The sequence below is a fragment of the Calypte anna genome, chromosome 17 (assembly GCF_003957555.1).
Source record: "Calypte anna isolate BGI_N300 chromosome 17, bCalAnn1_v1.p, whole genome shotgun sequence".
NCBI classification, from domain to species: Eukaryota; Metazoa; Chordata; class Aves; order Apodiformes; family Trochilidae; genus Calypte; species Calypte anna.
Window position 1 is genome coordinate 8,010,001 of NC_044262.1, and position 23,246 is coordinate 8,033,246.

Below are 23,246 nucleotides of genomic sequence, written 5' to 3' on the forward strand. Positions count from 1 at the left end.
CCATGTTCCCTGCTGCAAAGTGGGGTCACCCCTTATCCCCCCCTGCAAGGTTTCTGGGGTCCCAAGCAGAGCCCTGAGCAATGCTGGATCACCACAGCCTGGTGTGGGGGGCACAGAGCGGGGGTCAGACAGCTCTGATGCCCCTCTCATGTCTCAGTATAACGTGCACCCAAGCACGGGCCCTTTGCCCACCGGCCGTGGGCAGCGCCTGCCCAATGACTACATGGTGGAGTCAGTGCTGGTGACTGTCTTCTGCTGCCTGCTGACTGGGCTCATTGCTGCCATCTACTCTCATGAGGTAAGAACAGCACCCTTCTGATTTACATCAAACCCTCCCCATGCCTCCAATCTCCTTCCTAGTGCTGCATCTCCTTTCCAACCTCCCCATTCTCCTCCTGTGCCAGACCCGGGCTGCGCTGGACCGTGGGGACATAGCCCAAGCAAATGTGGCATCCAGAAAGGCCCGGTCACTGGTCCTCATCAGTCTCTTCTTCGGGTTGTTCACCTCCATCACTTGGGTCATCTACGTCGTGTTGTCCCTGTACCTATGACAGGGCCCTGAGCCCCCCAGGGACATGGCGTGTGCTGGGGGCTCCATGCCACAGGGACAGGTGGAGTGGCTTCAGGCCCTGTGTGGCATTGCCCGAGCTGCCAGCAAAGGGTGAGCACAGAGCACAAGGTTCTTCATGGAGGGGTGAGAAGCTGCTCTGGAGCTGTCTGTGGTTTCACTCACCTCTTTCAGCCCTGTGAAACATGGGACAGATGAACCCAGAGCAAAGCGGTGCTGGTGCCATGTCCAGGCAAGGAGCGGTGGAATCATGTATGGGATCTGGGACTGGGCTCTGCTGCAGGATGTTGGATCCCATTACTGTGGACTGTGACTTGGGACATGTAAAAGGAAACTGCCACAGTGACAGTGGGCCTGGAGATGGAGCAAACAGCCAAGGACCAGTGGAGAGACCAAGGTGTGTGGCTGCTCTGCTGGCAGCTGCTGCTCTGGGCATGTGAGAAGCCCCCACCCCTAATTCAAAATATCAGAGCCACGAATTTAGCTCCTATGGTAATTGTGCACACAAAAATACACACACATGCTGTATGGCCACCTTCTTACTGCTTCCAGAGTACAATAAAATACAGGTGTAGCCAGACATTCTGCTTCCCGTGCACAGTAAGTTCCTTCCCCCCTTCCCTGAGGTTTTTGTCCACCAAAAAATCCAAGTCAAGTTCTCTTGCAATCTGGCACATCAGGGCTTCCCCCACAAGCATGCAGGTGCTGGGGCTTAAGGCCAAGCAGGCCCCCTGGGGAGCCCCTCCCAAAAGGGGATGTGCTGGGGGTGCCACTGCAGAGCTTTGCAGGGAAGGGCAGGACAAGCTGCTAAGTCTTCCAAAGGCTGCTCTGATGTGCTAAGCAGGATCTAAGTGTCATGGCCACCTAAGTGTCACAGCCACCCTCCCCTCTCCCTGCCACATACCCCGCAGGTGGGACGTGGCACTGTGGTCCAGCACCAGCTAGCAGGAGCGTGGTGTTTGTGCTGGGTCAGTGTTTGGGCATCCTCCTTCCCAGTGGTGATGCTCATTATTTCCAGAGGAATTCTGAACTTCATCCAGGACTGAAATAGCACCAGGAGCATGCTGGGCTGCCCAGGCCACTGCAGGGGTTATTGATAGCCCTGGGCTGCCAGCATGTGGCAGGGCACATGCCTGGCAGGGTGTGTTTTGGGGAGCAGGAACCTCCCCCTGACCGAGGGGACACCAGTGCCTGGAAGAAGGTGACAGGAGCAGACATCTTCTCCTCAAATGTAGGGCTGGTAGTGGGACAGAATTATCTCACTTGGGTGGAAGAAATTTATGGGGGAAAAATAAGAGGAAAAAGGGCCAAGGGCAGAGGCAAAACCCTGAGGGATACATGAGAAAACATGAGGCCACACCAGTGCCAGGAGTGGATTCGATTGTCACTTTAATCCACAGACTGCTGCATGCACTGTAAACAGGATCATCAGGCAGGTTTGTTATTGGTGTTTATTTGTTTTTAATATAAAAGTTACAGGTCTGAAATGTCTGCAGGAAGATGCCATCATCAGGACTGGGTTAATGGTGAATATATAATACAACTGCACAGCTGTGGGTTGTGGAAAGCTCCTGGAGGGAGCAAGGGGCTGGTGCCTGGGGACATTGCTTCTCCCCCCTCCCTGCCCCACACCAAGGACTGTGAGGTCCCCGCTCTCCTCCCCAAAAGAGGTGATGGCCCCAGTGACACTGCCTGCATGACACACAAGCACCCCCATGGGCAGTCCTGCTGCTCTTTTGGGCTTCTGCTACCCAGGGGTGCTGCTCCTGGTGAGCAGGGGGCTCTGGCCAGCAAACCTGGAGCTGCTCTGGTCAAAGAAACCCTTCTGAAGGGTCCCTCCAGCCCTGGAGCCTTGAGCAGGGGGACACAAGCAGGGAGCTGTGGTGGGGACACCCCAGGCAGCTGGGGATGACTGCAGAGCAAAGGAGAGAAGGGGGTAGGAAAACTGGGGGGGCTTGGTTCCCCCCAAGCTGGACAAGATGCTGCAGCCACACAGAACTCCTGTCCCCACACGCATCCCCATCACACACGACACTGCAAGGAGACTGCCACAGCACAGCATCCCAGGGAGATGCTCGGGGCCTGCCAGGGGGAAGCCTGTGCCAGCCATGGGGTACATTTGCCTTTTCAGTGTCACCATGTCAAGTTTTTCGGTTGGTTGGTTGAATTGTTTTTGTTTTTTTTTTCCCAAGATCTTATTTACAAAGGGAAACACAAGCATTACTTCCTGCGTGGAAGGCTGGGGATTGCAAAGCCTCAGCCAGATGTGACACATGGCTCCAGCACCCTCAGTGTCACAGAAATAAACTGCTTCTGAAACATTTTGGTTCAGATACTGCACATTTCAGCACAGGAGGATCCCCACTCTGGGGCTGCACAAACCAGTGTTGGACCCCACATTCTCCTCCCCCTGAAGATGCTCTTATGGGCAGGGAGCGTCTCTCTCCACTTCAGCATTTGGCTGCTGCATGAGTCCTGTGCCTAAATCTTCAGGACAATAAGGGGCAACACTGCTGCCATCCCCTCCTGCTGCCATCTGCAGGGAGCTGGCTAAGACTTTGCCATCTGTTTGGAGAAGGAAATGCTTGCAACTCTGATTCGCCTAGAACAAACAGAGGCTGTAGCAAACACAGAGCTGCTATTGAGAAATAAGTTAAGGATGCTCTGCAAAACACCCTACCTGTATTCCTTGCCAGCTGCTGCCCTAAACCTGCACGGTTTGTTTGACAGAACCCTGTAAAAACCTCTGACCACACAACGTGGTGCTGGGAAAGGCCTCGCAAGGCTCCTCGAACCCACGGCCCACACTGTAAACCCTCAGAGGACACAGAGGAGAAATGTGGAATAGCTCAGCTGGGGCTGGGCTGGCGAGAACACCCAAGGGGGAAAGACATGGATAGGGGACAGAGGAGCTGAATAAGGCACACTGAACAGTTTGGGGGTAATGCTGTGTGTGTGGGAAATGAGACCTCCCCCCCCTCACTCTTCCAGGCTAGGCTGCCCCTGCCCAGCTGGCTCTGGCATGATGGGTCTGGGGACAGAGACTTGCTGGGGCTTCTGCCAAACCATGGGTCACAAAGCACAGCACCAAGGGTCAGCCAGATGGGGACCCCCTGAAAAGAACATTTGGCAACAGTGAGAGGAAAGAAGAGCAGGGTGGAGGGGACGAGGTGGCTCAGTTGGGCACATGGTACCTACCCATGTCCAACCCCAGAAATGGACCTGCTGGCTCCGCTGGCTCCTTTGGCTCCTGCACCTGCTCCACAGCCAGTGCCCACACAGCCACCTTGAACCTCCTTTCTTCCAGCACGTGGAACAACATTGTCACGGGTTGTGAATTTTATACATACTGTTTTGCACGTTTTTGTTTTGTTTTTTTTTCTTATAAACACATCGGTATCCAGACATGCATCAAAAAAATTCTCCAATGGATTCTAAATACTAGTATTTACAGTCTTGTATACTACAGCATTTACTGTGCAAAAGCTAGTACCATCACTAAAAGATATGGGTTCACAGGACAAGTGAACCACAGTACCTTGAGTAGTCAATGTTTCCTGGTTTGGAGGGATTACTGTTGCTTAAATAACAGGATCTGGGAGGAGGAGGGGGGTAGGATGACTGGAGATGGCAGGTTCCTGCCCACATTTTCAGTGCCTCTTCCATATCTACGACTGGTGCCTCCCTCCCATGAAGAAGGTGCCAGAGATCTGGGGTAAACCGAAGACCCCTGTAAACACAACCAGCTCTCTGTAAGCAGAGCTCCTCTGGCAGGCAGCAGGAGACTCCTCCATCCTCATCTCCTGGGGACGAACATGTTTCCAGGTGACATTGCAGGGGAGACTCAAAGCCTTGGCTTCCATGGCTGCTGCCTGCTCAACGCCGCTCCGGAGACAAGTTTGTGGGTGCTGAGCTCTTGCTGCCCCCTCCTTTGTGGATGAAAACAACAGCCTGAGCATTACCAGATGCAATCGGCCAGCAACCCCAAGCTTGCATGGGACCCTCCTTCCACACAGCTCTTTCTCCCCAGATTTAAAGCTGCTTCATGACAGAGGAAGGGGAGGAGAAGGAGGGCAAGCGTGGTGGGCATCGGCTGCTCTGCGCCCTCCACGGCCAACACACGCGGTCACCACTTGGCCGCTCCGACGTTCACCCCCCCCAAGGGCTCGCTGGCAGCTGGGAGGGAGGGTGAATCATCCAGTAGCAGGTACAAACATTGAACTCCAGTCTGACAGCTGCCTCGGTGCCTCTGCAGAGCAATTCTCCTCTCTTGCACAACCTCTCCTCCTAGGTTTTCTCTTCTCGGTCTGTTTTCCGCCTTGTAATGTTCCGAGGTTTGATTTTGAGGGACAGTTCCCACAGGGCCTCCTCAGCCAGGTGGTCGCTGAAGTCATTAAAGAATGACACAATGTCATCGTTTCTTTTGATGTCGTAATGTCTGGAAAACCAGAGAAGGGAGCAGCAGTTAAAGAAGGGGCCACCAAGGGACCTCTTTGAGCCATCCTTGCCTTCCTCCAAGGGACACCCAGCATCTGTATCACCTGAGCCTAATATTTATGACTGGGATGTGACACCAAAAAGAGGGAAAAACACCACACCCATGGCTGAATTGAAGAGAAAAAAAAGACCCCATCACACTGAAATCAGCAGTTAGATCTGCTTCTGCTGCATGACAGCAACAGCAAAACCTGGAGGTCTGTTGTCTGAAAGTGTAGTCGGAAAACTTTACTGCACTGGATCTCACAAGTAACACTGGAAAAATATCTTCACAGTTTTCAGTCATATCTAACCTAGAGAGGGAAGGAGATTGTGACCAGAGCCCTGTCCTTTCTAGCCCTCCTTACATCTCCATCATAAACCTTTGACCTTAGCCTCCCTTCTCCTTCCACAGGGGCTCCTGTGCTCTGGACACAGCTCCCCACACCAATCCCCACTGTGGTGCCTCAAAGCCAGCTCTGTCCTCCCTGTTGTTGCACTTACACTTGTTGGAAGCACCTCATGCTGTCCAGGATGTTAAACTGCTGCCAGCGCTTGGAAAAGTTGACTTTGCTGTCAATGTAATCAGGGTTTCCCAGATGAACAAAGGTCAGGTCCTGCAGGATCAGGCCTCTGAAAGAGAGGAAGAGGGAGCAGGTCAGGGAGTAGACAAACAAGAACAGAGGTTAGTCACACAGGGGCAGGACAGCCAGACAAAAGGCAGCCCCAGGCAATCTAACAGCCTCCCCCTGCTGCCACCATCAGTGCTGCAGCTTTAAAGTAGAGGGAAACATGTCCCCAGCAGCAGGTCTAGAGGTATCCAGTTGTAAGGTGTCCACCACGCACAATGGAGGGACCTTGAGGTGAAGCACTTGTGGTCATGCTAAGGGCACTGTGGTTGTTCTTTCACCATCTGTGGAAAGGAGGAGCAGGCTGGAAGAAGGTCACAGTGGGAAGTGTCTGCCAGGGATTAAACCTTCCCTACAGTTTTACACAAGAGGGTTTCCCTCTCCTTGAAGTTTTGCTAGCAATGGAGCTGTGCTTCCGTCCTGCCTCCACCTCCTCTGCTCAGCCATGCCTGCATAGGCAAAAGACAAGTGCTGAGCTGAGCAGAAGCTGCCAAGAAATCCTTGAAGGAACGATTTGAATGTGCAGAAGTAACAGCAGAAGAAACTCCCAACTCACAGGTAAGGTATGCAGGGAGGATCCACATCGGCCAGAGCTGCTCGGTAGGCGCGGAAGGATGAGGAGCTGTCAATCAGGGTGCAGTACTCAGCCAGGCCCTGGAAACACAAAGCCCATGGTGACACCACTGCTGCAAACCCATGTGGTTTGTAACCTCCTCAGAGAGCCATGAAGGCCAAGGAGTTAATGCCACCCCACAGACACCTCAGCCTGACTCCGGGTATGTATATGCAGAGCCTTGATGCCTTCAGCCTCACCAAGGCTTCCATTTCCAGGGAGGAGGAGGAGGAGGTTGTTCTCACCTGTGACTGTGCTGGCACTCCTGCAGCTGTCAGAATGCCCAGGCATCTCCTCCCGTGGAGAGGAGTTCTCTGCTCCTTCCACCCTGGGACATTGCTGAGCTGTTAATACCACCCAACAGTTTTATACAGTTATCTTTTTCCCTTGAAGATCACAGCCCTCACTGCTCCTCACCTCTGAGGTTTGTTTCTGCCATTCCAGCCTTCGGATGGGTGCAGAATCCAGTGCAGAAAGAATGGCCAGATAGGAATTAAAATTATTGAGCTTTCGCAAGTGCTGTGAAGAGGGAGAATATTCCAATTACTCTAGAGATGCAAAAAGCTTCCTAGCATCAAACAGCTCTAGCAACCAGAAGGTCCTTTAAGGAGCAGCGTGCAAGATTCACAGTAAAAGACAAGCTAATACCTTCATAATCTTTATGAATTTAAGGAGAAGCCTCTCTCGGTCTTGGGCTTTCTCTTGTAGCATAATTATTGAACGGACCCTGGAAGAACAGAGAGAAGAAAACTCATAAACCCACTTCAGCAGACCTCAGATTTCTTTTTGTTTCATTTAAAAAACTGCTAGCTAGTAAGGATGGATCAACAATACTGACAGCCTCATGATGGTTCCAGCCTAAACAGAAAACTTTAATTCACAACAAAGAATAACTTCAAGGATGACCTCAGACTCTTCATGAGGTACATTTATTAGCACAGGGAATGTTTGTTTGAATGGTACTGACAAGAATTCCTCCAGGTTACAAACCCTCCTGATTTTCTGCTCTCTTGTGCTCTGGGGTCTCTAGTAAGTGCCTTGCATTTACTTCCCAGACAAAAATACATGTTATCCTGCTTACAAGAAGGGAACTGGTGCACAGTTCAGTGCCACAGCTGCTCCTTACCAGTAGGACATGTTATTAAAGTGCTCTGTGAATTGTGTCAGGTTGGGGCTTTTCTCTTCATTTTGCTCCTTTGCCCAAAGCAGAACTTCTGGGATCTGCCAAGGAAAAAGAAGAGAGGGGTGAGAAAACACTAAACATTAAAAAATGGAATTTCTGCTTCAAGATTCCCAGTTGCAGCCTGTGGTCATGGCTGTTGGCTGACACAAGTTCAGCTATCTCCTACAACCCACCAGGTGTGCTTGGAGAATGGGAACACCAGAGATTGCAGAGGGGACACTTTCAAATCTCTCCCACTACCCTTTCCCCATCCTTCTCTCTGTACCTCAATTTTATAGAAGAGTTCAGCATCCAGGAGGGTCAGCTGCTCAGCTATTTCATGGCTGTGGAAATCATGCAGGGTACCTGGCCTGTAGGAAACAAGGACACAGTATAAAGGCTCAGAAAATGTGGCCAGTTTCCTTCTCTTGTATAATGGACTGAGAAAACTGTTGTGTCCACAAGAAAGGGATGCCCAGTCTCTCAGAAGGCAAAGGTATGGTTGCATGCATCCTTCCTCACCTGGCTGCCACCCCCCGGGCTGCAAGAGGTTTGATGGAATTGGCGTAGCTCAGCATTTTCTTCTGATCCACTTTATCAAGGATGTTTTTCCGTAGCACCCTGGCAAGGCTCAGCTCCCCATTGCAGACCAGTCGGAAGACCAAGTCCATCAGTAGCTTGAGAATTTCCTCTGTCAACTCCACTAAGCTGAGAGAAAGATGGAACGCCCAAGGAAAACATCAGAGCTACGCCTCTGATCAAGCTGAAGAGTTTGTACCTGTACTGAGTCTTTTGTCATTCTTTCCTACAAGTGACTGAAATTCCTCATCCTTCCAGCTCCTCCCTTCTTAGAGATTCCTTGTTCCTGGTTATTTTAAAATAAATGACCCAGTTGGGTTCACACTGAGAACCTGCTCTTCCAACAAGAGGGTTCAGCACTATCAGTGTGTCACTGGTCAGGCTAGGGGATTTCAGCTGCCACTATAGGTAGGGTCTAAAAAATCTCAGGTCTTCATAAGTACCAGATGTCTGTATTGTTACTGACCCTGCACCTCCCAGCCCCCAGTCGAAGAAGACAACTCACCACAGCTCATCCACCACTCTCACCAGCACGAAGAAGGTGTTCTTACTGACTCGCTTCTTAAAGGTGTCTGGGAAGTGGCAAAACTTCTCATATGTTGGTTGCTAATTAAAGAATAAACTTAGTGGGGTCAGACCAGCATCAGTGCAACTAGGAGCTGCCTCGAGGAACATCAGAATAGCAACAGTACTGTTGTGTCTTGACTGAAACTGGTGTTCAATTTCCAGGAGATAAGGGACACTGATATAGCTTTAATTAACATGTTATTAAGCTGCCCCTAGCTGCATGTAGCAGGGGTGTGAGGAGGCACAGGGTACACCTCACAGAACTGCTGCTAGAAGTGCAGGTGTACCCTGAAGCTCTTCTAAGGTGGAATTTAATGAACAGCAGTCCTCCACTCTGCTCTTCCCTGTGGGTTTGTGACATCTGGTCTCATAACAACTCAGCTGTCACCTCTACCTTCCTCAGTGCCCAATTTGCTGCAAGGAGAATGGTGGCAGGGGAGACAGTGCAGGTTGAAAATGCTTCTACCAAGTGGGCAAAGGGAAAGAGAGGAAGGTTATCAGAAGTCAAGGACTGATGAGGGCCTGTGGGAACGCCCCAGCCAGTCTCTTCACTGGCAACAGAGATCTGCTGTGTCCTTGGCTGCCCTGATCCCACAGGAGCAGCATCTCTGCTGCAGATGGCAGTGAGGAGCTGTAACACAGGACAGAGTGACATCAGGCTGCTTCTGATGTGGGCTACAGGACCAAAGCCCCTGAGGGCTTTGCACTGCCTAAACCCAGACACTGACCTACTCAGCTGAGGGTGAAGGGAACAGAGCCCACGGGCAGGAGCTGCAGGCAGGGTGCTCAACAAGAAGCCTTATCCATCCCCTGCCAGGAACACTGATGCTCCTCCCCCTGCCAGGTCAGGGCCCTCACCTTGTTAGCAGTTACAAGCTCAGTTCAGAACTGAGAGGCCAAGAGGACATTAGCTGCCATGCTGCATTTCTTGTAACAAGAGAGATAATAAGTCTGGATGGTTTAAGTCATCTCTGGTACTTAACTACATCTGCCCAAACAGGCAAGCCCCATGGTTCCCCTGGGAGGCAGTGTGATCCCCATTCTACAAACAAGGTGTCCCAAAAAAATGACCAACTTCCCGGTGATGAACAGAAAATCTAAACTGTTCCTCTGCCCTGCCAGGGCCCTCAGGAAACTATTGTCAGGTCAAGTAGTCCACCCTGCCTGGACCTGGCCAGCAGCATTTCCCATCTGGAGAGTGCAGAAGTGAAGGTGTCCCAACCTGGGACACCTCCAGGGCAAGCACATCACTGCCCATGTTGTCAGCAGGCTTTTGACCCAACTTGTCACGTGCTCCCTCCAGGAAGACTGCAGGGCTCTGATTCCAGTTGGGGATGAACTGTGACTTATGAAAAAGGATATCTGTACTGCAGCTTCTTGATGAGCTCTTCAGGGGTGATAAATGTCCTGTATGTAGTCAGAAAGGCTTCACAGTACAGCACAAGATCTAGAGAAAAAAAAAATACAACAAAGCCTCACTCAATGCTGCTTGCAGAAAAATGAAGCTTCTTGTAAGGTTGAGTCCAGGCTTGCAGGAAGAGGACATGGACACATTTTGACATGAATGGACGTTGCAGAAATGCTGTGCTGTTGTTTCTTACCAGCAGATGGACCCTACGGCCCAAAAGCTACAGTCAAACTGCCCTCTCCCCCTCTGGCCTGGCTCCCACTTGCAGCACTAGAGCTTGCTGTTTGGCCAATGCCCCTACCAAGGGGTCAGTGAAAAGCATCTGCTTGTGGGGCAGGAACTGTCAATATTGGGTCAAGGAAAAATGTGGGTTAGACCTTGGGGATATTTTTAAAAAGATCTAATGGCAAGAGATGGGCTCCTGTTCTCAGTCTTCACAATTCAGGCAGCACAGAGCCCTGCAGAAAGGCATCATCTCTCTTCCCTCCTGATCAGATGGCATGTGTTTCAACATGATGATACATTGCTGCAGACCCTCTGCCCTTGCTGTGTTCCAGGCAATCTGCCCCAGGACAGTGTAAAAATAAGATTATTTCCAGCCAAGGGACGAGTAAATTGCACTGCAAAAACTGACACTATCCTGACCATGACCCTGCCACCACAGACACTGATGTGGTGCACGCAGTCAACTTCTGTTCAGTAATCTGCAGAAATGGGCTCTGCAGGCCCCAGAAATGCAAAGGCTTTGGCCACCACCAAAGGCACAAAGGAGGGAAATCAAAAAATTGGGAACTGCAAATGGGAAAGAAAGATTTCAGGTTAACACTGCAGAACTCTTGCAGTCCTGGGGAAGGCTTGATCAGTGTGGTCAAAACGGAAACTCACAGTGGTATGAAACCTGGCAGCACTGCAGGCAGCATGTACAGTAGGATGGCACACTGCCCCATGCACTGCAACCACTGGCAGAGTCTCCTTAGCACCAGATGGGGAGAAAAATCTCCTGCAGTGCCTGCCCAGGAGAGGTTGTACAGGTAAAGCTTTTTTCAGCCAGGACAGGGATCACCCCACACTCACGTGCTGCAACATCCATCCTTTGCACAGGGCAGGGTGTGATCCTTGTGCCTCTTCATATGTGGTGGTTCTCCTGGCAGGAGCCCCACTAAGATGCTCTTAAATCAGAGAGCACTGCTGCCTTTTGGGTAAAGACAATCAGATATAAACTCTAAAGCCAGAGCCTTGATAGTCATGTCAGGGGTGAGTCCTGAGCCTCATCTAGCTGTAATCCTGCACACGGCAAACATGTGTGGCTGTGAGCACTTAATTGATTGTGGATCTTGTTCCTGAAGCCCACAAGTCTCTCTTTATCCCTTATTCCATGCAACTCTTTTAGAAAACTCAACTGGGCAAGAAGCATCATGCAACAGGGTGTGGAGATACATTTATTCTGGGCTCCCATCTGCCCAAAAGGCAACGTGAGGTAATACAGCTGGTCTCCTCTGGCACTCAAAGCTGCCAAGAAATTCATCTTTAAAGGAAAGCCTCTTAACTATACCATCTGTGCCGTATGGCTGATTGATTTACAAGCCTTGAATTCCTCTCATTGTAAGCTTAATTCATTAACCCTCTCAGTCACCCAAACACTGGGTTAGCATACCACAAATTCCTCTGTGCTCCATTCAGCTCAGTGGCTTGGCAGAGCCCGTGTGGCAAAGTTCTGTGACTATTCTGAGAAACGTGGCTGCAGAGCTCCCTCCACCCAGCCACTCACCCTGTCCGCCCTGCTGTGCATTTAAAAATCCTGCTTGAGTTCTACCTAGTCTTGAGAAGTTCTGCAAGGCTTTCACCTCTCTGCTCGTGGCCTCCTGAGAGGTCCCCACTCATCAGTGAGAAGTCCAGCACCCCATCTCTTTACCAAGTAGCTGTCTATTAACAGGAGCAGTAGGGAAGTTCTTCCAATGTGATGGGTCTGGAGAACAGCAAGAGTAAATCAGAGCTTCTCTATTCTGGTTTCAGCATTTTTATAAAGGGTATTACCCCCATCTCACTTGATTACATTTTATATACATATACATCTATAAATATCTATATAGCCTTGGCACAATCAACTGCCTCCTCCTCCCTATTATGTTCCTAACATTGGTCCTTTCTGCCTAGGTTTGATGCCTCATGTAAACATGGGAATAGAGCTGTTGGGGGAAGGATTTTCTTGCTAGCTGAATGGTGCTGGAAAGTGATTGCAAGCACCTTATGTTACAGTAAAAACCTTGCCATTTAGAAATGCACATGAAAGACGTTTCCCCTTTGACTATCAACCCTCTAAAATATGAGCACTGAAAGGTTCAGTGGGTTAATACACTCTCCCTTGCATCCCTAAAGATAAGGAGATCAATTCTTGTTAAGGCCATCAGAACAAATACATTGAGCAGGTTCAAAATCACTCTCTGGAAGCACTGCAAAGGCTGTCTTTGCCACAGGTCCTTTGCCAAAGGATCTGGTTCATGTGCGTGGTGACTGGGTTTGGAGAGATAAAGAGGGATTTTAACAAATCTAGAGCTAAAGGTTTCTTGCCTTCCTTTTCCTCCCCCTCCTCTCCCTTCTTTAACTGAACTGGTCTGGATGGCTTACCAGCATGCAACTGGTACAGAGTGGGACTAGGAACTGACATAGTAAGTTGAAAATAAAAGGTGTCAGCAGACCAGCACTTGGACAGCTTGCCTGATGTTCACGGGTACTGCATGAAACCCAATCCAACATTCCTCCTCTCCTACTCTGATTCAACCATCACTCTAGCATCTCCTCTATGACCCCTGCCCTGAAGTTCAAAGGGCAAGGAATACCTCTGGAAACAGGATTCCTGCCACAACAGGCTGGTCAGACCTGGAATCAGTGGCAGGCGTGGAGACAGACACCAACACAGCACTGTCACCAGCTCTACTGGGGCATCTTGCCCTCCAGATCTGGGTGAAGGTTATGAGGAGTCAATACCATCCCTGCTGCTACCCAGAATGAACAGGTGCTTATCCAGCTCACCTCCACTCCACCAAAGAGAAGCACAATCACCTCCCTGCAATCCAAAGGATCACAAATGCAGTACCCCCACTCTGGCACAGCTGTCTGCAGCCACATCACAGCCATGCACACCACAGCCAGGTAGGAGACAGGCAGCAAAAGGCCACGTTCCTCAGCTCTGATCTACTGCATCCACTGTACCTTTCCTGTCGGTCTCTGTTGCATGCACTAACAAGATGTCTCCAGATCCACCACGAACATCTGGCCCATCATCTCCCTGCAACAAGGAGAGAAACATGTTAGGCATGGTCCAAGCTCCCTTCAGCCTGGTTTACCATCTTTGGGGTTCAAGCTCAGCAACAACTGGCAGAGTACACAATGTTCCTGGCACTGCTCACAGCACATGCTGGGACATGGTCTTCAGTGCTGGGCTAATCCTGGAATGTGAATAAAGCTTTTGATGTCCCAGATGAGGATCTGGACTGATCACCACGTGGGGTCTCTGGCTCCTTAAGGCCAGGCTGTGAAGTCCAGTGAAAGTTGAACCTTCTGTCCATGGAAGAATGAACAGAAATGTCCCAGACTCCCAAACACTCCCAGAAGACAATTTGCATTTTCCTGGAACATCAAAACCAAGGAAGTTAATTCCCTAGTTTGGAACTATTTGACTGGAGGTCACCTGAGGGATCCAATAACCGGGAGCAGAAAACAGGCCAGAAACTGCTTGACCCCTGCCTTATCACCCTCTAAACCCATCTTTCTTCCAGCTACTGCAATTCACAACCGAAAATATTCAGAACTGATCTACCATTCAGCCAGCAGGTCTCACACTGCAGGAAACAGCTCACAGTGGCAGTTCTGTACCATTTCAAACACATAGACCATAAAGAAAAGGAAATAAAAAAGAAGTTATGGGCTGACACAGATCTGCCAGTCCTAAATGTTCAGAAATCACTGATTTTTAATTGTTTTTTCCCTGCTGAGGAGACTGGAGCTGTATCTGTCTTTCCTTTGTAATGTCTTTTTCATTTCAATATGCAAAACACTGAAAAAGCCCATGGATTACAGCCATGGAGCTGCTACGCCTAAGATGCAACTTTTTCAGGTGACCCTCTGGCAAGACTCCAAAAATACCACTTAAGGAATGACTAATAGCTTCTCATTCTCTCCTGCACATCTCAGCTGACCAAAGAACACTCCTGAAGCACCAGTAAATGATACTTCTCTCTGTTTTTCAGACAAGCTCCCTGACAGTTTGAAAGCTTCAAAAGCCTGCATATTGCCTCAAGCTGCATGTCAGAGACAGCTTCGTTGGAGGGCACAGTTGAGCAAAGCTGTTTGGGAGTGCACCCAAGGTTAGAAACAAAGCAGTTTCACAAACATAGAAACAGTTACTTCGGCTGCTCTTCTACATCAGCCATATAACGTCCTACTTGGGAAATCTGCTAAACCTGCCTCTCAGCACCATAAACCAGCACCTGGATTTATTGCTCTCAGGCTTTCAGACACCTCATTTCAGACTGGTGCAGGCTGAAGAGGTGGGAAGGGGCAGACTGGGAAAAGGAGACAAGCTGGACTGGTTTTTTAGAGAGAGATCTCCCATTTGTTAAGCCTTCATTCATTGCTGATGCTCCCTGCCTCTACCAGCAGCTCCTACTTTCACAGCAGCCTGCACACCTGAAGCTGCATGCCACTTCTGCTGCAACCCAGTTTTTCCTATCAAATCAAAGCTGATACTTTGCTTGTGCACACCAAGAATCAGATTTCAATACAGCATTAACTGAAGAGTATGAAAGCAAACCCTGAATGCACCCACCTCTTGCTTCAGTGTCAACCTAGCCATAATTTCACTGTGGTCAATAAGGGATAGCTCATCTACTTCTTCCTCCAACTGTGATGATTCCAAACCATCAGATGACTGCTGCTGCCTGTTAAAAAAAAAAAAAGGCAAATACTCATCAATGTCATTGCCCATCCATGGCAGAAGATGCTGGGTCCATCCAAGGTCTCAGTGTACAAACCTTCCTTAAAAGACAGTAAATACACAGACAGCATGGAGGTAAATCTTTCGCAAACAAGCCCAAATGTCTACATCTAATTCTGTCGCTTTGTGCCATCTCTTGAAAAAAGAGAGATGAACCTGTAGGACCCGAACACTTGTCTGCCTGCATTTCTGTTAGACAGGTATTTACTCTGCCCTGCATAGCTACACACTTCCATGTGTCCTTAATCCAACAAATTTTTAGTGCACACATATCTTAAGCCCTTCCTCAAACGTATAGAGCCTGAGCATACTCCACATATGCATCTCTTAGCTCATGAGCCACTGTGCTGATGCTAGAGGAGATGACAGGCTCTCTTTTTGCAGAAAGACGGAGCAGAAAGCTCTGCCCACTTTTTTGGTGTACATCCTGCCCCCAAAGGCTGGTAGTCTTGTGCCTGGATACATGTAATTTGTGCCTATGCTCCTTAAAAAATAGAAACCACACATGTTCTTTATAGTTTTTCCCAGGGACAGGGCAAAATCCAGTCCATCAGTCTGTACTTTCAGCAGATAGCTTTGCAGAGCTCTCTTGCATTGTCTCCTTCACTGCAGGGATTAAAATCCTCAGATCAACTGCAAGAAAATGGGGGAAGGGAACTTGACTGTCACACACAAACAATGCTGTTCTCTATTTTTGCTTTAGAAATGCAATTGAAGAGCAATCTCAAGCAGCAGGGAAGCACTCACTCTGCTTCTCCTGAAGCCCATCTGTTACAGCCTGCAACTCTTCATTTACATAGACAAATGATAGCTAAGAGCTTTTAGAAGAGATATAAAGCCTCCTGCTTCAGGACCTCAGCCAGCCTCTAACTAACAGGGTTAGGAAAAAATTCCCCTCTGGACAACTATTTCCCAACAGCCATTGGGGTTTTCATGTATGTTTTTGTGGAAGCAGGAGGGAACAGCCAATGTCAATGATAAGACTGTCAATGAGATGGACTTAGGATGGCTAACACAGGCTGTGTTAACCCCTACAGGCTGCCTCAGTTAAGTAATGACATCTTGTGGGGATGCTCCTCATGCAGCAGGATCCCACTGCTCACCAGTTATGCAGAAAAAGTAAAAAAAGGGGGCTTAAAGTTCAGAGAAGTTTGAGGGCAGAACAGGCAGCCCTGAGGACGATCTGGCAGGGCTAACGGGATGTTGGTGAGACTCTGTACCCTTTGAGGCTGGAAAGCAGGAGGACCATGGGATTCAGGCTCACCTTTCCACACCATCTTTGCCTTCCTTCCCCATGGGACTGCTGTTGGGAGTGGAGTCTTTGGAGTGGCTGTCTTTGACAGATGGAGATTCCTGCAAAGAGAAGGAAGTTTTTCATTATTCAATGAGGTCCTAGAGCACGGCCAGCCTTACATTTACAGCCTGACTGTCTCTAAATAGCCCTTTCCTGTAAATTCCTACAGAGCAGTTAAAGGCTGATGCAAGTTAATGCCAGATGCCAAGAAAACACATAAGTTAATTAGACAGGAAATTTGGGACAATCTCAGGAGTCTAGTATAATTAGTACTGTTTGCTTTTAACATTGTGAAATGATGCTGAAAGTTACACCACTAGTCAGCTGTTGTCTTGGATTTTAACCCTCTCACAAAGTTTTTTTTTCCTCCAGCCCTTGCTGTTGAAATACACTTACTTGGCTTCTGCTTTAATCACAAGGGACATGGCCAACTATAGGCTCTCCAGTTTCAGTTCCCCTACTAATCACAGCCCCTCAGACCAGGCTGTCTTAGGGGGTAGCTGCACACGGCTGTTCCTGCCTTCCTCCTCTCCCATCAGAAGAGGTTACACAATGATTCAAGGTTTGCACTTCACAATTCACAGCTGTGGAAACAGGGCTAATGCAAAAAAGCAGAACCATCTGAACTCATGGCATAGAACAGCACGGAGAGACCTCAAAGCAAAGCTACAGCATCTTAAATTAGCCATTTATTAAAAATACCCATGGATGTCAAATGGGAATATTAATCTAATATTGGAGTTCAGAATTATTTAACATCATGAAGACTGAAACTTGAAAATTCAACCTACTGAACAGACTGGACTGAAACCACCTGCATGCTACCCATCTGGCCTGGAAAACACAGAGGTGAGCTTAGGCTTCTTGGTGTCTGCAGGATTCTTTCAGACTATGTCTGTAAAGCCCTTTGCTTCAAAGTTGAGAACCAGCTCACAGCTGCCCAAAAGGATGAGCCTGCCTAGATGTTTCTGCTGAAGGGAAGTTAGGGAAGTGCTATCTCTCGGCATATGTAACACCAGCATGGATAAAGGTCTTGGAGACATCCTGTAGGAGATGTGCCTTCCAAGAGGAGGGCAGGCAAAAAGATGGCAACAGAGCTCTGATGCTGCTTCTTATGAGCCAACAGGAAGACAGTACCTCCCTGTGATGGAAAACGCCCTTTCTCCTCTAGGAAATACCTACGATAGGAGGCTTGAGGGAAGGAAGAAACAGTGTGCGATTATAATGCTAAATCAATCACTCTGTATCCAAACAGTGAATGAGAAAAATAAATAAAAAAGAATTAGAGCACAAAGCTTTCTGTATTAAAATGGGGAAGCCAAAGCAGTTGTAAGAATAGATGCAGCCCCTGGATGATGCTGGTGAGGGTGCAGCTTTCTGGAAGGGAACCTCACCCAAGCAGCTCCAAACAGAGAGCAAAGCGCAAACAAACCAGCATGGCAGGAGAAGCTGCCCCTACCTCCTGCCAGGGCTCACCCTGCCCCCAAAAGCATCACCTGCTGTCCCCTGGGACTGGGAGGCCAGCCAAAACTGCAAGCCAGGAGGGGATAAGCAGAGGGACCACCAGCAAGAGGGACACAGGAGCTGCAGGGTGTGCAGAAGAGGCCGGTGCCAAGCGCGTCAGCCCTGCTGTGAACTCAGCATGCACCAGGCAGCCCCTTCCCGGTGTCCATCCCTCTCCGTGCTACTTACTCCTTCAGAGCCAGGGAGTTCCCCGTTGCTCTGGCCAGAGGAATACAGATTGACATATTCACCCTCACCAGCCTCCTCACTGGCGTTTTCGCTCTAAAGGAGACAGGATGAAAGGAAATGGGTGATGGTGCCCCCGCCAGCACTTCCCATTAGTAAATCTCAACGGCTGCTTTCACCTAACTGGGAGCCTTTCATCCTCCTCAGTGGCCAACACTGGTCACCAAGGCTGTACCTTCCCAGGGGTAATTATTGTCTGGTTCCTGAGGAGTCTCCCAAAGGCACTGAGCTGCAGCAGGGCATCAGCAGGCGCTGCTTTGCAAGAGCTGCCATGGACTCCACAGGAGGCTGTGAAGGTGCAATGTGCAGTGTCGATTTCAAGGTTATGGAGGCTGAGCACTAAAAGCTTGACCCACAAGTGCCCGTGCTACTCATGCTCTAGTCCTGCTGCTAAATGCAGATAGCCCCCTACAGTCCAGAGGGTATCAGATGTATCTCCCAAATGATGCTACAAACACAGACAAGAGCCATCATGCCAAACTAAATGAAATTCAAGGGCTTTTGGCCTGTAACAAGGATCAGACGCACAAGGAAGATGCAACAGCAAGTTCAGGTTAAAAGTGTGAAATCCCATCATTTACCCTGCAATAAGTGTCCCTCTCCCAAAATTTGTGAAGAGGCAGCACAACCATGCACTGTGCTGACAGCTCTAATCCCACACAGATTCCAGGCTTTGCAGCAAGCAAGAGGAAGCAGGGCAGCAACCACCAAATCCTGCCACAGCAGCAACTGCAGGCTACAGACCACTGTTAGTAGCCTGTGTTCAGAAACAACCAACCTCACAAAACACTCCTTTACCTTCCTCAGCTTCGCATTGCAACTGCAGGGAGCTACAGCAACTTCTACCCCCTTCAGCAGCATTTGACATTTTATGTTTGCTACATACAGCCAATGTTTGCTCCAATCTGCAGATGTTGTTCAGTTTTTCTAGCTGCCATTTTTGTATTAAATTACCTCCCTGTAATTCACACACATTTGGAATCCAGATCACATTAAGCAGGTGTTAATAGAGACATTTTCTTATAACAGCCCCCAAATAAACCTAGCCTTGTGTTAAGGTGTGTTATCTCTTTGGATAGTCTCACCGAAGGCGTCTGGAGAGAATCAGTGAGAGAGGTTTCAGAAGGAAGGCAGACAGGAGCATTCCCATTAAAGCTGCTCTCCTGAGAAGAGGAGTTTGGCACATCCACAGTGCTGGGTGACTGGCTGGCTGCAGCGGCGGGCACTGCCAGGTCAGAGCTCTGAGATGGATGGACAGGTGGAAAAGGTGAGGTGGAGCAGGAGGAGGAGGTAGAAGAGAGGAAAGGAGGTATGGAGACTTGGTTGTGAGGCACAAAATCCTGGGAGTAGGACCTAAACACAGATTTGTACTACAGGAGAGAGAGAGAGAGAGAGAGAGAGAGAGACATACAACACAAAAAAAGGAAGATGGGGAAAGAGACAGACAAAAGAAAAAGTAATTAGATCGTCAGTAGTGCAGCAGTGACAGCACAAGGCATTTCTGACACAGGCACCTCTCTGCTTCTTGGCCAACCCCAACAGAGGCAGCACTCCTTAACCATACACGTGCTAGAGCAGGAATTGCTACCTGGGACACAATAGCCAGTTGTTTTCATGGAGAAGCATTTTCTTGCACAAACAGCAGCCAGGCTGCTAAAAGGGAAAGCGGGCAGCAGGTATCACCTGCAGGTATCCAGCTGGGTGGGAGAAAGTCTGGATATCTCAGCACTGATAATGACAGTGACCCTGAAAATCACTTGAGTGGATGAAAGGATGGGAAGGCTACAGAAGCCACAACTGTGAGCATACTGGAAATATCTAGATAGAGAAAAATACCCCAAGTGCTTATTTGCTTTTCTGGGATTTTCCACGGGATCCAAATTTAAGATGCTGTTTGCTCCAGCCCTGTAATTTAGCAGCTATTCTGTCAAGTCTGTTCCAGAACACGCAGCTCCCAGGGAGGAGTGGCTGGATACTGCCTTTAAAGTTACACTGAGGGATGAAGGAGATTACACTGCTACTCCAGTCCATTTGAGAAACATAGGAAGCAAAAATAGTAATTGCCTTCTGGAGCGATGAATTCCTTATCAAACCGATCCTTTAACACGACACCTCGAAGAGTCAGTTGAAGAGATGAAAAGAGATCATCTGTGTGAAGCTTTATTTCACCATCTCTACTAATCATCAGATTAGTGTTCAGATAATACTAAACAGGGTGCAGAGGGAACATATTGCGCCAAGAAAAACAAAAGCAGCCTTCTGCCTTTAACATCTGGTGCTAGTAAGATTTACTATCAGAGTAAGTCCAAAACAAAGCTGACACGCACCAGAAAAAAAAAATTACAATAATGCTAAACCTGCTAGAGAGTTTATTTTAAAACCTGTAGAGCTTAACAACCAGTAAGATCTCTGTTGTAGCCAAGTGGACTGAAAAGTCACATAATCCCAAAAAACTCACGCTGAAATGAAGCTGTAGCAGTTGGTCGTTTGAGAGATGTGCTGCAGCAGGATGGTGTATTACAGAGCTCTCAAGCACAGACACAACTTGCTCAAACCAGGATGAAAAGTGACACCACTGAGACGTAAAAAAGGAGAAGGGAAAATAAAGGCATGAAGCAGAGAATTAAGGCTACGTTTTCTCCTGAGAGAAATGTTGTTGGGTTGAATGGGTGATAAAAGGCAAAGCTCAGCCTGTCACCTGAGCCAGCAGCATCCAGCTCAGCACTGATTTTTTTTTTTTGTATACCTAGGAAAGATGCGAGCTTAAAACTCTAAACTGAGAACAACCTCGGGCCAGAAGCCCGGATAAAAAAGCTCTTCCACTACAAAGGAAAGAAAAAGTAAAGGTCAAGGATTTTACCTTTCACCACCTTAATCCTCGAGTGGTTGCCCTCTGCTGTGCATGGAGTCTGGCAGTGCTCTGGGTGTATTCTTGGGGCCCAAAACATATCACAGGCCAGAATACAGATGAGCAGAGGGAGATGCTTTGGAAAGAGAGCTTAAAAGGCTACTGAAAAATAATTAAAGCGCAAATCCCTACCCAATGCCTGTGGCTAAAAGGAGACTGGCTCTAGGACAGGCTCCTCTCTCTTCCTGCCCATTTCTTTCCGGATGAGCAGCCCTGGCTCTGGGGTCAGCTTTTGGTGCTGCCTCAGTAACAATGAAAAGTCTCATCTCTATTTACTTTCTGCCTGGATAAATGCTCTGCACTTATTCATTTTCATTTGCATGGCACAAACCACTAAATCCCTCATCAGACGCCAGGCTCATGACATCACCTTGGCTCAGAAGATTCATTCTGCCTGCCCTGCCCCCCTGGTATCTTATGATCTCACTGGCGCTGCTATGCCAACTATTGCCCCAAGCCATAGGCTAGACCCCAAAAAGAGCAGCAAACCAACACACACATCTGTATCAGCTCTCGAGAAGGCACTCAACAAACTGCTGTCCTGATAACAATATCCTCTGCTCCAGTAAAGGAAATAATTCACTCCAACGGGACCTGGGTGCCAGCCCCCCTGCAGCTGGGCTTCCTTGCACCCATATGAGTGAGACAGGTGGCATTCTCTGACCTTCACTTTGTAGGTGATGGACATCTTCCACTGAGGAGTCCCAAGGGGTTTTGTGTCTGACCTGCTGAACCCAGAGAAAAGGCTGGGCGTTTGCAGAGCAGCAGTGGAGGAATTCACACAGGGCACAAACGAAAGGGAACTGCTGTCCTCAACCAAGTCACTCTGGGACAGGCAGTGCCCAGCGAACCTCTCCCACCGGGTGATGCTGGCAGGGTCAGCTCAGGCCAAAAGCTGTCTGGGATGTGGAGAAGCTGCCTGGTACACTTCTTGCAGGATGAGAAAGCAGCTCAGGGAGATGAATTACTGCTTCTGGGGCAGGAACATTTGCCCAGCTTCCGCCTTGCATAGTTTCACAGACATCAATCTCAATTCAAAGGAAATTTAGACCTAAATATAACATCACATTGCATAAATTTTAAAAGTTTGAATGTATATACATTACTATGGACAAGCACTGTGCACTCATCCCTCCTAGGCCTCATCAATACACTGTTTGAAACAGTATCTTGGCATGAGATGTGTTGAAAATGCCAGTTTAAAGCCCAGGTACTCAGGAAAATGCGTTCATCTTCATTATGTGATCCCTGAACAATCACTTAACAATGCAGACATGCTCTCAGCATGTTGTTAACAAAGGGAACAGTGCAGAGAAGCCTTTGGTGTGCTGGCATTAATTAGCCACGCTTCTCCCGACTTCCAATTTTGTTGTAAAATTGCATCTTGTGGAAAGTGAGCCAGGGAGCCCCCTCCTTCCTCTGGAGCCTGCAAGCAGCTCTGGAATTCCAGCTATGCAGCCGTGCTGGGACAAGAGCCAAGAATGAAGCATACTTTTAAAGGGGAAAAAAAACCCCACCCTGCAGTGGAGATGATGTCCATATGGCATCCATCTCTGCTGCTCCCAGTCCAACCCAGCCCAGTCAGCAGCTGCAGCAGGAATTGTGGCAAAGGCTTCCACGGGCTTGGGTGTTGTACCTCTCCTTGGAAGTCTTGTCATCCTTTTAAAGACATACTTTTTTTGGGAGGGAACAGTCCATTCAGCAGAACTGTCATAAGCAAATTAGTCCTCCTCTAGTTTTTCCCCCCTGAAATCACAGGCAACAGTTTATCTGGGAAATGAATCAGTGATCTTACCCTGCTTCTTAGAGGCTTCTTGCTAGATCAGAAGGGTCTTGGTGATGGTTGTACTGACACAACCCCCATGGACTTGTTTTAAGTGATTTATTTCACAATGAACTCAGGAAAAGCTAGAAAGCAGAGGGCAGCTGCATCCTTAGAGAAAGGATGCTTTCCTCTATCCAAACTCTTGCCATGTTGCCAGGCTTCCACCACAGGACCAGAAGATGATCTCCTAGCATGGGTGATCCTGACTTACAATATCAAATGGCCAACACAGGGAGACAAGAGAGACCCCTCTCCTCTCACCAGTAAAGTCAATTAAAAACAAAAAACAATAAACAATCTATCTGCTACTTGGGAAGTACTTCCACAAAGTGTGCTTTGAGCTCAGAACAATCTCATCTCCTGGGAAGAGCAGGAAGCTCGTGTGCTCAGTCCTGAATGTTTACCACACACCATGACACACAGAGGTCTTCCAGAGATGGCATCTTTCAATGTTCTCAATTTGCTGCCTTTGATT

General features: G+C 48.7%; 2 protein-coding genes across 6 annotated transcripts in view; one reads left to right on the top strand and one right to left on the bottom strand.

Annotated features, from left to right (window-relative positions):
* The window catches only part of PRRT1B (proline rich transmembrane protein 1B), a 1,801-nt gene extending 655 nt beyond the window's left edge, over window positions 1-1,146 (top strand). The window contains exons 3-4 of the mRNA XM_030461300.1: window positions 158-298; window positions 405-1,146. Of these exons, the coding sequence (XP_030317160.1) occupies window positions 158-298; window positions 405-551 (288 nt within the window). The 3' untranslated portion in view covers window positions 552-1,146. The remainder of the gene's footprint in view (window positions 1-157; window positions 299-404) is intronic.
* A 793-nt stretch (window positions 1,147-1,939) lies between these two features.
* The window catches only part of RAPGEF1 (Rap guanine nucleotide exchange factor 1), an 85,303-nt gene continuing 63,996 nt past the window's right edge, over window positions 1,940-23,246 (bottom strand). For 2 of the 5 annotated variants that reach the window (XM_030460982.1, XM_030460983.1), the window contains 15 exons: window positions 19,124-19,408; window positions 17,982-18,074; window positions 16,260-16,348; window positions 14,828-14,939; window positions 13,213-13,288; window positions 9,957-10,041; window positions 8,533-8,625; window positions 7,971-8,156; window positions 7,735-7,819; window positions 7,413-7,507; window positions 6,935-7,013; window positions 6,704-6,805; window positions 6,230-6,327; window positions 5,549-5,677; window positions 1,940-5,006 (listed from right to left, as the gene is read on the bottom strand). In XM_030460982.1, coding sequence (XP_030316842.1) covers window positions 4,856-5,006; window positions 5,549-5,677; window positions 6,230-6,327; window positions 6,704-6,805; window positions 6,935-7,013; window positions 7,413-7,507; window positions 7,735-7,819; window positions 7,971-8,156; window positions 8,533-8,625; window positions 9,957-10,041; window positions 13,213-13,288; window positions 14,828-14,939; window positions 16,260-16,348; window positions 17,982-18,074; window positions 19,124-19,408 — 1,758 coding nt within the window. In that variant the 3' untranslated portion in view covers window positions 1,940-4,855. The remainder of the gene's footprint in view (window positions 5,007-5,548; window positions 5,678-6,229; window positions 6,328-6,703; window positions 6,806-6,934; window positions 7,014-7,412; window positions 7,508-7,734; window positions 7,820-7,970; window positions 8,157-8,532; window positions 8,626-9,956; window positions 10,042-13,212; window positions 13,289-14,827; window positions 14,940-16,259; window positions 16,349-17,981; window positions 18,075-19,123; window positions 19,409-23,246) is intronic. The other 3 variants (XM_030460984.1, XM_030460986.1, XM_030460987.1) reach the window with 3 other exon arrangements.